Source organism: Epinephelus lanceolatus, chromosome 16 (genome assembly GCF_041903045.1).
Source record: "Epinephelus lanceolatus isolate andai-2023 chromosome 16, ASM4190304v1, whole genome shotgun sequence".
NCBI classification, from domain to species: domain Eukaryota; kingdom Metazoa; phylum Chordata; class Actinopteri; order Perciformes; family Serranidae; genus Epinephelus; species Epinephelus lanceolatus.
Genome location: NC_135749.1, coordinates 21736519 through 21750194, shown reverse-complemented (window position 1 = coordinate 21750194; position 13676 = coordinate 21736519). Strand labels below are relative to the sequence as shown.

At 39.5% G+C, this 13676-nt stretch overlaps 1 protein-coding gene across 16 annotated transcripts in view; it reads left to right on the top strand.

Annotated features, from left to right (window-relative positions):
* Positions 1 to 13676, top strand: part of ptk2aa (protein tyrosine kinase 2aa) — a 77554-nt gene that overhangs the window by 39695 nt on the left and 24183 nt on the right. For 4 of the 16 annotated variants that reach the window (XM_078175600.1, XM_078175596.1, XM_078175595.1 and 1 more), the window contains 8 exons: positions 4013 to 4153; positions 4390 to 4467; positions 4716 to 4823; positions 5422 to 5539; positions 5956 to 5986; positions 8276 to 8340; positions 8680 to 8766; positions 12395 to 12412. In XM_078175600.1, coding sequence (XP_078031726.1) covers positions 4013 to 4153; positions 4390 to 4467; positions 4716 to 4823; positions 5422 to 5539; positions 5956 to 5986; positions 8276 to 8340; positions 8680 to 8766; positions 12395 to 12412 — 646 coding nt within the window. Of the gene's footprint in view, positions 1 to 4012; positions 4154 to 4389; positions 4468 to 4715; positions 4824 to 5421; positions 5540 to 5955; positions 5987 to 8046; positions 8195 to 8275; positions 8341 to 8679; positions 8767 to 12394; positions 12413 to 13676 lie in introns of those variants that run through there. The other 12 variants (XM_078175601.1, XM_078175598.1, XM_033636854.2 and 9 more) reach the window with 6 other exon arrangements.

Sequence of the window (13676 nt, the reverse complement as noted above, 5' to 3'; positions counted from 1 at the left end):
ACCAGCTTGAGCTGTGGAGTCTGTTGTCCCCTCATCAGATTCATAACCTATTGAATCCCTCTCAACTTTAATAAACCAAGGATTAGGACAGAAAGATTTGGTGATACCTTAGTGAGATTTATTGACACTTTTTGAATTAGAAACTTGGTCAGACCTACAAGTCTATTCTACAGCAGGCCAAAAATGTGATGAACATATGATGATGATCTGAAAGTACAATCATCAATGAAATGTCCAAAAAACAAGTACACACGTACAAGTACTGTGTGGATTTAGACATGACTGCATTTGTGCCTCCCTATTAAATATTGAGGTCTTCTAGCTAACTTGAGAATAAAGACTAAAAAAGATTGTTAGTATAGTCTCCTCTGATTTGTATTATTTACATGATGACTACTGTTGTTGCAACAATGTTTGGGTTGATAAAATTTGTTACACAGACTTGGTGCTAAATTTAAGCATTTTCACTGCTGAAGAACTGACAAAAGATATGTGCTACAGATATTTTCAAAATACCACAGTAGAGACACTAAGACCTTGAGGAACACTACAGAAAAATCCTTGCTGCTTAGTTACCAAAAATTTCGACATTTGGAGATTACCAGCGATCGGATAGGGAGCACATCTGTTTTGGAAATGACAGAGAAACACCCTGTCAGTATACTTATGAAAGCCATACATCCTCTGAATGCTCGTGGTCTCTTGTTTGTGGTTGTAAAGTTTCATGAGGCTGTGATTATCCTAGAGGTCACAATAGGTCATTTTATACAGTGAGGGCAAGTTTCAAAAAGTGATCTGACTATAATAAAAGGGCTACTATGGTGACTAACATCGTCATGCAGTAATACAGTATGTCTCACTGAATCCACAAGAGTCTCAGCTTTCTATTCATACCTAATTTATGCAGTTCCAAGACTGTTTAAGCGACCCAGTATGCAGACATATTCAAATACAATAGGCAAAAATAACACAGTTGTAGTGTATGAGGAAAAACAGCATGGGCCCAAAACTGCATGGGACCAACATAAAGTGGGCATGTCTGCAAAGGGGAGACTGGTGGGTATCCAGTGAACCCATTCTCACTCATATCTTGAGGTGAGCAGTACAGTTTTACCATTTTAGGCCAATGTGATACAACAAACGGACCAAAACTCCAAATTACCTCCAGTTACTTCTAATACAGATCACAGCTGAGGAAACACACACACGTAATACACACGGCCATCATTGTGTCCTTCCTTATGTCAACAGACTGATGAATTTGATAGCATTTTGTAAAGAATATACTGTGTGTGACTTGTCAGCAGAGTGACATAACTGTTCAGGCCTGTTGCTCCACTGACGGTCAACATGGTGATGAGGAGGACGATAGCCACTCGCAGGACTTCCTGTCAGGAAGGGTGGACACTTTGGACTGACGATATCTCTGTGTTCATACGTGTGTGTATGAGTGTGTGTGAGTCTGTGGTGGAATTCGAGGAATTTAAACACTGATCCTATCAAGAGTCCACATAAGCGCACAGACATTATATTCTGTAATCATTTGTGCGTTATGACATGACACACACACGGCTGCACACACAGGAGCATTGTGGATAAATGTGTGTGTGTGTGTGCGTGTGCGTGTGTGTGTGTGTGTGAAGGTTTCTTGATTCCTCCAGGCTTAATGAGTAGACAGCTGGCGACGGGGCTCTGTAATGCTGAAATGAAGTATAGATATTCATGCTTTTATTTACAATTGAATGATAAATATAGCAATAGAAATGGCAACAGAACAGATAATAAATTTAATTAAGGCTTGATAGTCATATAAATGATTCTGCCTTCAATAATGTTAAAGATTTCTTTCGCACGGTATACGTTTTATACATACTTTTCGTCATCTTGGCCTCATTAGACTCATCTGACAGTCAGCTTGTGTGTAAAGTCACATTTAAAGTCAAAAAATCAATGCAATAGATTTCTTTCTGGTTTTGATTTTAATTGTGCAACTGTTCATTTATTTTGTGTAGAATGACCTTAATGTGAGTGAACCAGACTACTGTAAATCCACTCATGCTTTTTTAAGCCTGGTTCGTAGTGAACTAAATCCCCTCTAATCTTGATCTTAATCTATATGCGGAGAGCTATTTATAGTTTGTCGGTACTGTACGTGAGCTTGTGTGAATGTGTATTTTCACTGACTGTACTAAGTGTTTCTGTGGGGCTGGGTAATATATTGACATTATATCAGTATTGTGATATGAGACTAGAAATTGACTTAGTTTTTGGATATTGTAATATTGTCAGTGTTGACTTTTCCTGGCTTTAAAGGCTAAGTTACAGTAAAGTGATGAAATCCTTTGAATTTACCAGACTATTTTAGCTGTTCTGATATTTTTCTTTACTCATTTAGTCATTATATCCAATAGGGCTGGCACAATGCCAGATGTTCACTACACCAGCAGAGTTCACAATAACAATATTATCACAATATCTATAGAAAATTTGGAAAATAACAACATAGGGCTGCAACGATTAGTCGGCTAATTGATGACTAATCAACTATTAAAATAATTGGTGACTGTTTTAGTAGTCGACTAATCGGTTTGAATCTTTTTTCATAGAAAAGTACTATAAAAGTACCACAAAATACTCTTATTGCAGCTTCTTACGTTCAAATATTGGCAGCTTTACACACTCTCCCATGACGGTGAACTATAACCCTTTGGCGCGAGTACGAAACAAGACATTAGATGACATAGTTTTGGGGTTTGGGAGAGACAGATCGACATTTTTCAACATTTTAACACATTTTTCGATAAAATGATTAGTCGACCTATCGAAGAAATAATCGACAGATTAGTCAACAATGAAAATAATCATTAGTTGCAGCCCTACAACAACAGCAAAAAATTCTATCAGTCACATTCATCTTAAACTGTGTTTATTATGTGTTTTGTCCCTTTTTTGGAAAAAAAAAATTACACTCCAAATACGAGTGTGCAGAAGTGAGAGAGAGTCCGTAACCATAACTGTGCAAAAGCATGCAAAAAAAGCAATTACACCAATGGATAGTTTAATGGCAACCCAAGGTTTATTAACATGATATCAATATTTCACTTGTTTAATATCACAATTATTGTTAATGTTAGTATATCTCATCACCCCTAATATCCACATTACTGATGCTTCTCTATGAAAAATGCAAAGCCAAAGTCAACCTTATCATTGCAATATCAATATCAAGATCAAGATCAAGGTACTTGGTCAAAAATATTGTGATGTTTGATTTTCTCCATATCGCCCAGCCCTATGTGTTTAGATAACACATTAATCCGTATGTATTTTAATATCCTTGATACTGAATATTTGACCATAGCTGTGTATAAAAGCTCAGATCATATGAGGCTGAAAAGGGGTTAAAAAGGTTGTCTTGTCAGGCGTGTATTCCTCTTCATATACGCAATGTTTTTAGATTAGGATTATGTGTATGTGTATAAGTGTGTGTGTGTGTGCTGTCCATCTTTATGTCTAGAGCGATGAAGTATAGAGAGGATTGTAAATGACAGAATGATGTTCCTAGATGGATTTTCTTTCTGTCAGCTCTCCATCTGTCTACGCTCTGTGACATAACCGACCTATAAAACTCTGCTCTGAGAAACACAAATGTCGCACTAAAAGTCTCTGTGAGCACTTACACATAGTGAGGTCTAAGTTTCGCTACACATGAACGGACAGGCTGATGTTTAATTGAGTGGTAACCCAGCACTATCAATGTGTCTTTGTGAAGATATTGATCTGAACTAAGAGTGCGCCTGGAATGAAGTATTGAGGTCAGTTTGATTAGAGCCAGAGTGGACGATTAGTCAATCAATGTTTTCCTCGCTTAGTGTCTCTGTCACTCTGCACCCACACATGCAAATACACCGCACATACACACACATATCCTCCTCTTTCCCAGTTACAGATTTTGTATGGGCTAAATAGCATTTTTATCTGTAATGTTCTTCCTTTTCTCCCCTCTCCTCAGGCTAAAACCCTCCGTAAGTTGATTCAGCAGACGTTTAAGCAGGTAGCCAATTTCAACGATGAGCAGTGCATCCTTAAGTTCTTGGAGGTGCTCGCACCAGTCTACCGCTACGACAAGGAGTGCTTCAAATGTGCCCTCGGGGTAAGTTTCTTCCATTCTTGCCTTCAGTGTACCGTGTCCCCGTGAACTCTGAGAGCTCTGGTTAGTTGTGTTAAGCTGACCCCGTTTGGTGACATCAGGTACTGCATGTCTCCAAGATGATGTGATTCATGCCATGACCTTTTCTAAAACCGTTTCCTTTGTATTCTCTCCCTCCTGTGTTGAACTTTTCCTCTTTTCCTTTTTTAATTCGTATCCCTTCTCTTCTCTATTAACAGTCTAGCTGGGTGATCCAGGTGGAGTTAGCTATCGGGCCGGAGGAAGGGATCAGCTACCTCACTGACAAAGGATCCACGGTGAGCTCCTACTTAGACTACATCGTACTATGAAACCAGGTTTAACATAAGTTATGAATGGCCTCTGCATGTTATGTTCTGCTTCCACAAAATATTTAAATGTTTCTCAATATGCAGAAGGAAGCCATTATTTCACATGACGTACAGGCTTAACTCTTGAGTTAAAGATAGACATGGATATTTTAAATTCTGGTTATGAATGAATATTTATGTTTCCACTCTTTCTGTGTTCCTCTCTCTGTCCCCAGCCCACACATCTAGCTAATTTTAACCAAGTTCAGTCCATCCAGTACTCGGCTATGGAGGAGAAGGACAGGAAAGGGATGCTGCAGCTCAATGTAGCAGGAGCTGCTGAGGTACTACTACCCTCTCTGTCTGCCTGTGTCTTTGTATAGATATAGACTTTGTCTCTGCTGCATTATGTTTGAAGCACACCTACTGTTGGTTCCTTTTAAATGCTCACTTTGTGCTAAAGATTCCCAAATTCTAAGCTATGAAGAATGCAAGGTACAACAGTTTTCTTAACGTCTAAAAGCAGTTTGTATTTGTGTAGTCAGGATGAGCACTTCTGCCTCTAGTGAACTCTAAAGAGTGATCATAAGCTGGAGCCATCGTGGCTTGGTGACTTGGCCCACTGTGTGAGTGAGTGGCTGAGATGGATACAGACATACAGATACTAGTTGCTTTTCATATATAGATACTGTATAATGGTTCTGCTCACAGAGGATGGGTTTCGTAACACACGATGCTGTATGGAGTCTTTCTGTTTTAATGGCTTTTATAGTATTGGATTTATTCACACACGCACACACACACACACACTGTGTGACGTAGGGAGCAGCTGGAAACCCCCACTATGTTGTTATGTGTAAGAGTGTGTTTGTGTCGCTGGAGATAATGGCTCTTTGTAACAGGCCTGCCATTGTGTCTGTGTGTGTATGTGTGTGTGTGCAGCCTCTCACAGTTACGACAGCGTCACTGACCATGGCAGAGAACTTGGCTGACTTAATTGATGGCTACTGTCGGCTCATCTCCATGGAAACGCACTCTTTCATCGTCAGATTTCAGAAAGGTATGAAACAGTAGATCCCACCTGCAGAGCGCTTTAATTGTTTTGTGCTCCAAAATATACTGAATCCATCCAAAATCCATGAAAGTGAAATTTGCCACTGAGTCTCCACTTGTTAGTTTTGGGAATTAGATTCATGCCAATATCAACAGTATATATTTGACTTGCAGCAATCAGTATTGCTAAGTTATTTCATCTAGTATTGTTGATTCTGTAGTTGTGCAGTGCTCCTGTTTATTAATACTATGTGATAAACTGAACTGTAGCACTAGTCCTTTACTATAGACATGTTGATTGTATTTGACATATACCTACTCTAATGCTGTGTGAGGACTGTATTTCGTATGCAGGGAAGTAACTTGTACATTGTGCTTCACATTTCTCATTCTGATCTGATAATGTGTGTTTTTGTCCTCTAGAGGGAGAGAGAGCACTGCCCTCCATCCCAAAGTAAGTACCTGTCTCATCCTTGGTGTTGTTACAGTAAACCTAACGTTACAGAGGTCTATAAACTGGCTCGTATCACAACTGTAAGTCATCAGATCTGTCTCGGAGATAGCTTGTTGGCTGTTTGAGGTGATTTACCTGTAGGTATACCACTCCTGTCACAGAAATCTGAAATTTCAGGGTCAAAAAAAAGATTTTCTTAGTCAGTGTTTAGTGATAACAGTATAGGGTTGGCATGTGACCAGGCTAATAATGATATTTTTATGACAACATTAATGTAAAATAGCTATTCATCTTGTAACCATGTGTGCTTTATAGCCTCAGTGCAGCTCTGCTTCAAAATGAAAGAGGTTCAGCCTCCTCATCAATATCTAACTTAAAATTACAGCTGAAGCTCCCTGTTCTTTCATTTTTCTGGTCCAGAAGTAGCCTCCAGTATGATGATTCTGAACTTTGTGGCAGATTTTGTAAAGACTGTAAGCACTGTGTACCACAGGAGGTTAGCATTTCAGTAAATTAGCTAACAGGCTATTTCACCAATTCAGGTGCTTGACTATGTTAAATAGTTTGATGGTGCATTTAGCTCTCACTGGTAGCACTCTTGCTGTGCAATGTACAGTATGTAGAGTGCATGCACAGTGGTTGTTACATCTCATAACAACATATTTCACATACTTGGCAGGCTAACCTCCTCACAAATTTGTCATCATGTATTATTGGTCCTTTTTTGTCTCCATAATGCTTCATGAGCATATTCTATAAGACGAGACAGCAGAAAACAGGAAACACATCTGTGGCAGCATTTCTATCCATCCATAAAGAGATGCATTTCCATGCGTTTAACACTAGGGGGTGGACTCTGTATAATATACTGGATTACGGACACTAAACAGAACTGTGCCAGTGAACTCAAGTTACTATTTCACAGCATAAGACATTTTGACAGTAGGAAATTTCGTGTGTCATGGTTAAAACTTTGTCACTTCATTTCACTCAGCTTGCTTGGCAGAGTGGTTTGACCGCTAAGTTTAGGAAACCATTACAGGTGACTCAAAATAACACTCTTTAGTTTTAAATGTGTCATCAAACTCATGTAAGTAGTACTGAAGTGTGGGACAGCTGCCCAAACAGCTCAATGTCGAACAGGAGTTGCATCATATGTGCAAAACCCTCTGTGGGAACACTCCTCTGAGAACTTGCACTCATACTCAGTATAACAGTAGGGCCAGTGTGAATTCATGTATTGTGCTTCTAGTAAATAATATAGCCAGAAGCTTTTCTTATACTGGTGCTGTACTGTGGAGATCATTAATGGACATTATCAATTGGTTGATTGACAGATAGTTAATCACCAACAATTTTGATAAATGTCAAACACTCACTGTTCCCTGCTTCTCAAATTTTCTGCTTTACTCTGTTTCATATTATAAGTTGAATATCTTTTAAATTAAGACCTCATTTTGGGCTCTGGGAAATGTTGATGGGATTTTTTTGTAGTGTTTTCAAACATTTTATTATTAAAAAAACAACACTGCAGCCCTGTGGTCTTACATCAACATGGCGGGTCATTGTGTCCTTAAAAAAATTACTTCAAACTCAAAAGACTTACCAGTTTTTAGAATAAGAGAGAAACTAAACCGTGACAACTTAATTTGAGCTCTTTTTACGAGATGTTTGGCCCAAAACTGCAGGGTCGTTAAAAAGACTTTAAGAGGAAATACTTGTACTTTGGCACAATGTAGGGCTCATTGTGTGTCTTAATCTGCAGCCATAGCAGCCTGGATGTGGTGTGTCCACATCTCACTGTCTCTAGATCAAATTCAAACACAAACCTTTTGCTTACTTTTGGTCATTTCGACTCAAATCTCTCTCTCTTTTTTTCTCCCCTTTCGCTCTGTCTGTGGTCAAATAAGGAGATAAGTTTAAGAGCCAAATATTTTCCACTTACGGTTTTTAAACACTTGGGCAGTCTCCTCCTCTTTCTCTCGGTCTCTCACTCTAAGTTTCTTTTCTTTGCTCTGTGTCTCTCTCTTTCTCTCTCTGCCTGTTGTGGTCTGTGATGTGAAGATCGTAGTAGAGCTCAGATGACACAGACAGAGAGACCATGGCGAAGGCAGAGAGATAATTGAAGCAGTGAGGGTTAGTTTACAGAAGCAGTTTCAGCTTAAGAATCACTCATATGTTTGGTAAAGAGGCCTCGACTTAACCTAAGTGTGTTTGTTTGTTGTATCTGAGTGTTAACTGCTTTGACTGTTGTGTAATTGTTGTCTAATTTATTCATTTCTCCTCCAGATTGTCCAATAATGAGAAAAAATTAGAAGCTGTCAGGAGTGGAGTAAGAGCTATCTCTGTCTCAGGTAGGATAAGAAAATCATGCACACACACTCACAGATCGACAGGTTTAGGAGCAACATGAACACAGTTTGATAGCTTCCTTGGCTCCGAGTACCGTCTTTCTTCCTGTCTTTCCATTTCCTCCAACATCTGTTTTTTCTCTCACTCATCTCTTATTGTTTTCCTCTCTGCTGGGACTGCCTCTCCCTCTCTCTCATCCTCTGTTCCTGCCTTTCTTTTGTTTACTTCCTCCTCTCCCCCGGGTCTTCCACACGTCTACGTCCTCTGTACTCACATCCATTCACTCTTTTCTTTTTTCTTCTCTCACACTCTGGTCATCTTTCCTGCCTGATTGGCTGCAGACCTAGTGACATCGACGCCTCCTAAGCCAACCAAGGCGCGGCGTTTCCTCCTCCCCTTTGTCTTCTGTTCAGATTCACCGCCCAATGGTACCCTTGGCTCTCATTGGACAGTTAGCTGAGGAGCGTGTCCACAAAATTGTGATGTGGCGGAATAAAATGCCTGATTTGATGATCATTGGGTAATGTTACTTTGCAGTAAAGATGGTGTACGGAAAAACCTCAGGAACCTCTGAAATCTGAAATAAAACTGCAGAGTAAATGCATTTTAATAAGTAAGAGATGTTTGAGGTAATATTTTGTCTTCCTGGATTGATTTAAAGTGCTAAATTGCATCCAGCAAAGGTACAAATATATATATATATATGTGTTAAAAATATTGACATAGTTTTGGCACCTGTTTTGGATTTGTCCATATTTTTTTTAATATAAAATTAGATTGGTTTTGTGGATTTAATCACTTTTTCTGCTGCATCACAATCTATCAAATTCTTAAGGATGCCCTCCTCTGCTAATCTTTGCCCTCAGTGCCTTGTTGCTTTGACTAATTCAGTCTTGCGCACACACAGACACACACACACATGCCTCAACCACAGTAACTGCTTGTGTGCTGCCGCTTATAACCAAGCCAGTGCTATTTAAATAAGACTGGGAAACAAATGGAAACGAATTGTGCAGCACAGGCTTTAACACCCGAGCCTTACGTGTATTTTTACTGTCAGAAATCAGTATTATTCTTTCTGTATTCAAGAAAGAGATTTTCTTCTTAGTAAAATACATGCTTTCATTGATGTTCATTGAATTAAGTGGTACTGACATAAAGAGTGAAATGGTTCCCTTGAGTCTCAGTTCAGCACATGCCTCACTGTTGAGGTCACAGTTTGGTCATTTTTAATCATCATTTTCAGTGTTTTATGTCAGTTGATTCAAAGCGGCAGAGCTTAACTCATAGCAGGGTGGCCAAGTGGTTAGAAAGATTGTTGTTCCATTTTAAAGATTCAAGTTCAACCACCAAGTATCTGCCTCATTAAAGTGTCCTCAAGCAGCCGATCAGCAACAGCTCCGGATCATGTTTAGTGCATTACGCAGGGGAAAACAGTTTAAATTACTTATTTTAATTAAAATGTAAGCATATAAATGTGACAGAGTGTCGGGATTCTACCAAAAATTGTATCCATGGATTGCATGTATGTGATATACCAAGATAAAAGGGTGACTACGTGTCCTCGTGTCTCCCTTTATGGGTTTGGCAGCGTTCCTCAGTAGCTAGCAGGACTGCTCAGAGAAAGTCATGGATCTGGACAGCAGCTGGTTTGTTGTTGAAACTTTAACAAACGATCCAAACGTTCCTTGCTGGAGGCTCCGAAAGTGACACGCAGGCATGGTCGACAGCCTTACTGTGAACTACTGTAAGTCATTAGAGCTGGTGGTAACAGTGTTAGAGTGATAAAGTATCTCACTGGATTAAAATGAGAGAACTACAGCAATAAAACAATGCATAGACATAAAGTCAACTAAGATGGACAGCTTTATTAAAAAGGTGAGAAACACTTTATAGCAGAAAATTAAAGCCACACTAACCAAGTGTGTTTTAAGATATCATAAAAGCACTTAGTGTATCAATAGCCTTCAGGATATCTGAAAGGGAAAACAAAGTAAGAATATAATTTATCATTTTAACCAGATAAAATAGAGGGATTTCAGTAAAAGAGTGCAAGTAGAGCTGAAGGCGAGTAGCAAAGTGTCTTCACTGTGATAAAGTGTAAAGCAAAGCAAAGCTAGGCTAAGGAAACAGGAAGCCAATGCAAGATTTAAAAAAAAATCTGACATTTTTGGGGAATTTTCAGATTTTGCTTTCTTGCTAAGAGACAGATCAGAATGACACCATTCGCCTGTGTATCTGCTTAATATGAAGCTACAGCCAGATGATTAGCTTAGCAAAGCAGAGGTGCTAGTAGGTGGATTTGATTACATTTGGACAGACCCAGTCAAACAGTGCCCCCCTTCTGCTAAGCTAAGCTAACTGGCTACAGACTGTATGTTTGCAGTAAAGACATGAAAGTAGTATTGACCTTCGAACACTCTGCAAGGAAGCAAATAAGTGCATATCCTAAAATGTGGAACTCTTTCTTTGAGAACCTCTTTTGGGTTAATATTCTTAAGAGACCATAACAGTAATGCAGTCTCATCAAAACCTCTGTGTAGATCCACATTTCCCCTGATAATAAAATATATGAAATAGGCTTGGGTGGATCTCTAATTTTTAATACCTTCATACCTTCCTGAAATTTCACCAGGGTATATGGTATATGATGGTATTAGTGTGCTGTGCCACCCCCTTCACTACTTTTCCAGAGCTCTCACAGTGTAATACACGAGAAAAATATCAAGAAAGTTATATTTTTACACTTATTTTCCACATTAAACACAGAAATACAACTGGGTACCTTCTGAATTCAAGTTTCTCTCTTTCACCGAACTATGTCAAGCAAGTGCTGTTGCTGGCTGTTTACAGTCCTGTCACATTATCCCCACCACCAGCTGCCTTTTCTACCAGTAGAGACCAGAGACTGACCCCTGGTGGTGCGTGCTGTGCACTACAAACAGTGTGTTTAACAGAGAAAGGAGCACCTGTATATTTGATAGTGCAGAAAATCATATTGTCAGGATATACCTTAAAACTGTGATATCGCCCAAGCCGAATGTGAAACCTTAAAAACATACATCTAATGAACCTTTTTTAAATACGTGAAACACCTTCATCAAGGAGTAAGTGTTGAAAATCTAATGACATGTGTCCATATAACATTTGTCTCTGGCAGGGCACTGGGGAGCACTGGACACGTTTTTGATGAAGCACTGTGAGCGGGTTTTGTTTCTGTGTTAACATTATCTTGACATTAATGTTAGCTAGGTAGCTAACGTAACCCTATGTTAACCAAGGGTTGACTACACAGCTTAAGAAAAGCTATAGGCACGTATGATGTCCATCTGATCTGCCCCCACAAATGGACTTTTCTGTCTTTGTCGTGATGGTTCCTGACTGACATATCAAGCAGCTCGGGTAGTCGGTAAAGGAGCGACAGTGACGAATTTAAACTAGAGGTCCTTGAAGCGGTCGTACAAAAAAGCTTGCAAAAACAAACAAACACTGGATGCAATGGTTTTCTGTAGGTGGCAGCATGCGACTGCAAATGCTCTCTCCTCATTAGAAAGAACCAAAAAAAGACGTTGCGCTATGTGGGCACTCAGCCCTACTATGCTCACTGTTTACATTGCACCACTGGATCTCACATGTTACACACTGCTTCATCCTCTGCCAACCATACATTAACTCTCCAACTCATAAATATTTACAGCTTGACGCAGACATCATACTTCATTGAAACCATACTGGAGTTCAAATGCTGCCTTGCATATTGCTGCTATCATGTATTAATTGAATTCATCTCCATGCGTCTGCACAGCATTAATAAAAGTTGTTAACTCTGCTTTTTTCACCAGAGATATTTTGGGTCTTAGCTAACTGCTCGCTGAGTGTTTGGCTTTGCATCTCTCATGTTGTTTCAAGGCTTTTCATGCTCTAACCGCTCTCTTCTCTCTCCCTCTTTTCTCCGCTCTGCCTCCTGCTTTTCTCTCCCTCGCCTCGCTGCTTTCTCTCTCTCTGTTCTCCTCCTCCCGCTGTCCCGTTTCCTGCATGCTCTCCTGGACCCTGCAGAAGATCTTAGTGGGGATGGTAAAGTTGCTGTTGTTTGTCACTCTCTCTTTGTTGTCCCTTCTTTATAGTCCTCACTCCACCAACACAACATGCAACCTCCTGTGGTAGGGTAGCGTGTGTGTGTTGGTGTGTGGGTTGATGTTTACGCATGCATTCCTACAGCTTTAACAATGGTGCTATGTGTTTATGTATGTGCTGTATAATGATTCTGTAGCCGTGTTGTTTCCCATGTTTCAGTGATCGGAAACATGAATAAATCACCCATAGCTTTTATGAGTTTGATCTGTTAGTCGCTAGTGTGGTTATGTGTTTTTTAGATGTTTGTGTCTGAGTCTATTTGTGATTATTTTTAAACTGGGTCACCCCAAAATTTGAAATATGTCTGTTTTAAACCACATGAACGACACAAAAAAACAGAATTTTTAAATTAAGTGCCATTTCTCTTTAAGGGAACTTCTCCAGATCTTTCTCTCTCTCTCCACACACACACACACACACACACACACACACGCAAAATCATGCACACGTGTACTCACATACATTCACGCACACACTCATGCACACAGAGTGGAGTAGGGAGAGGTTTGCTGGATTCAAGAGCGGGTGCATTCCTGGCTATAATGGGCTAACTAGATCTCTCTCTCTCTCACTCACACACACACACACATATACATACACAAACACACACATGCAAACACGCATTATCCCTCCACTGAGAGCAGAAAGACAGAGTTAGAGCGGTCAAACTTAGAAAGGGTTGATTCTTTTAAACAAATCCCAAACCACGTTTGAGCGGATATGCAGCAATACAAACAATAGACTCCACAGTTCAAACTAAGAAATATGTACGTAAAAGTCTTAATATACAGAAGAACAGAAACCATTTAAGTCATCTGCAGATTTAAAGGCAAGAAACAAACCAGAAAACGCTGAGGAAATGGTTTAAAATCAGGAAGCTGGAAGCATTTTTACAGCATGTGTGAAATCACTGACGGCCCAAGTCAGATTCAAAGACAAAAAAACAACAAAGAAGTTTTCCTGTTGCTTAAATGTGATGAAAAACAACTTTTATCGAAAAAACAATGTAATTTATTTCGTCTAATAAAACACATTTTAGTTGCAGCGACAGATCGAGGAGAGCTGTTGCTTTTATTCCAGCGCATATGAAGATATTTTTAGAGGAGCATTAAAGGCTTGCCTCTCCTCTCATGTGAATCATAAATCATGGACAGCAATAGTTTAGCAAAAGTCATGCCCGTTTGATTAAAAGTTTCAACTTTTT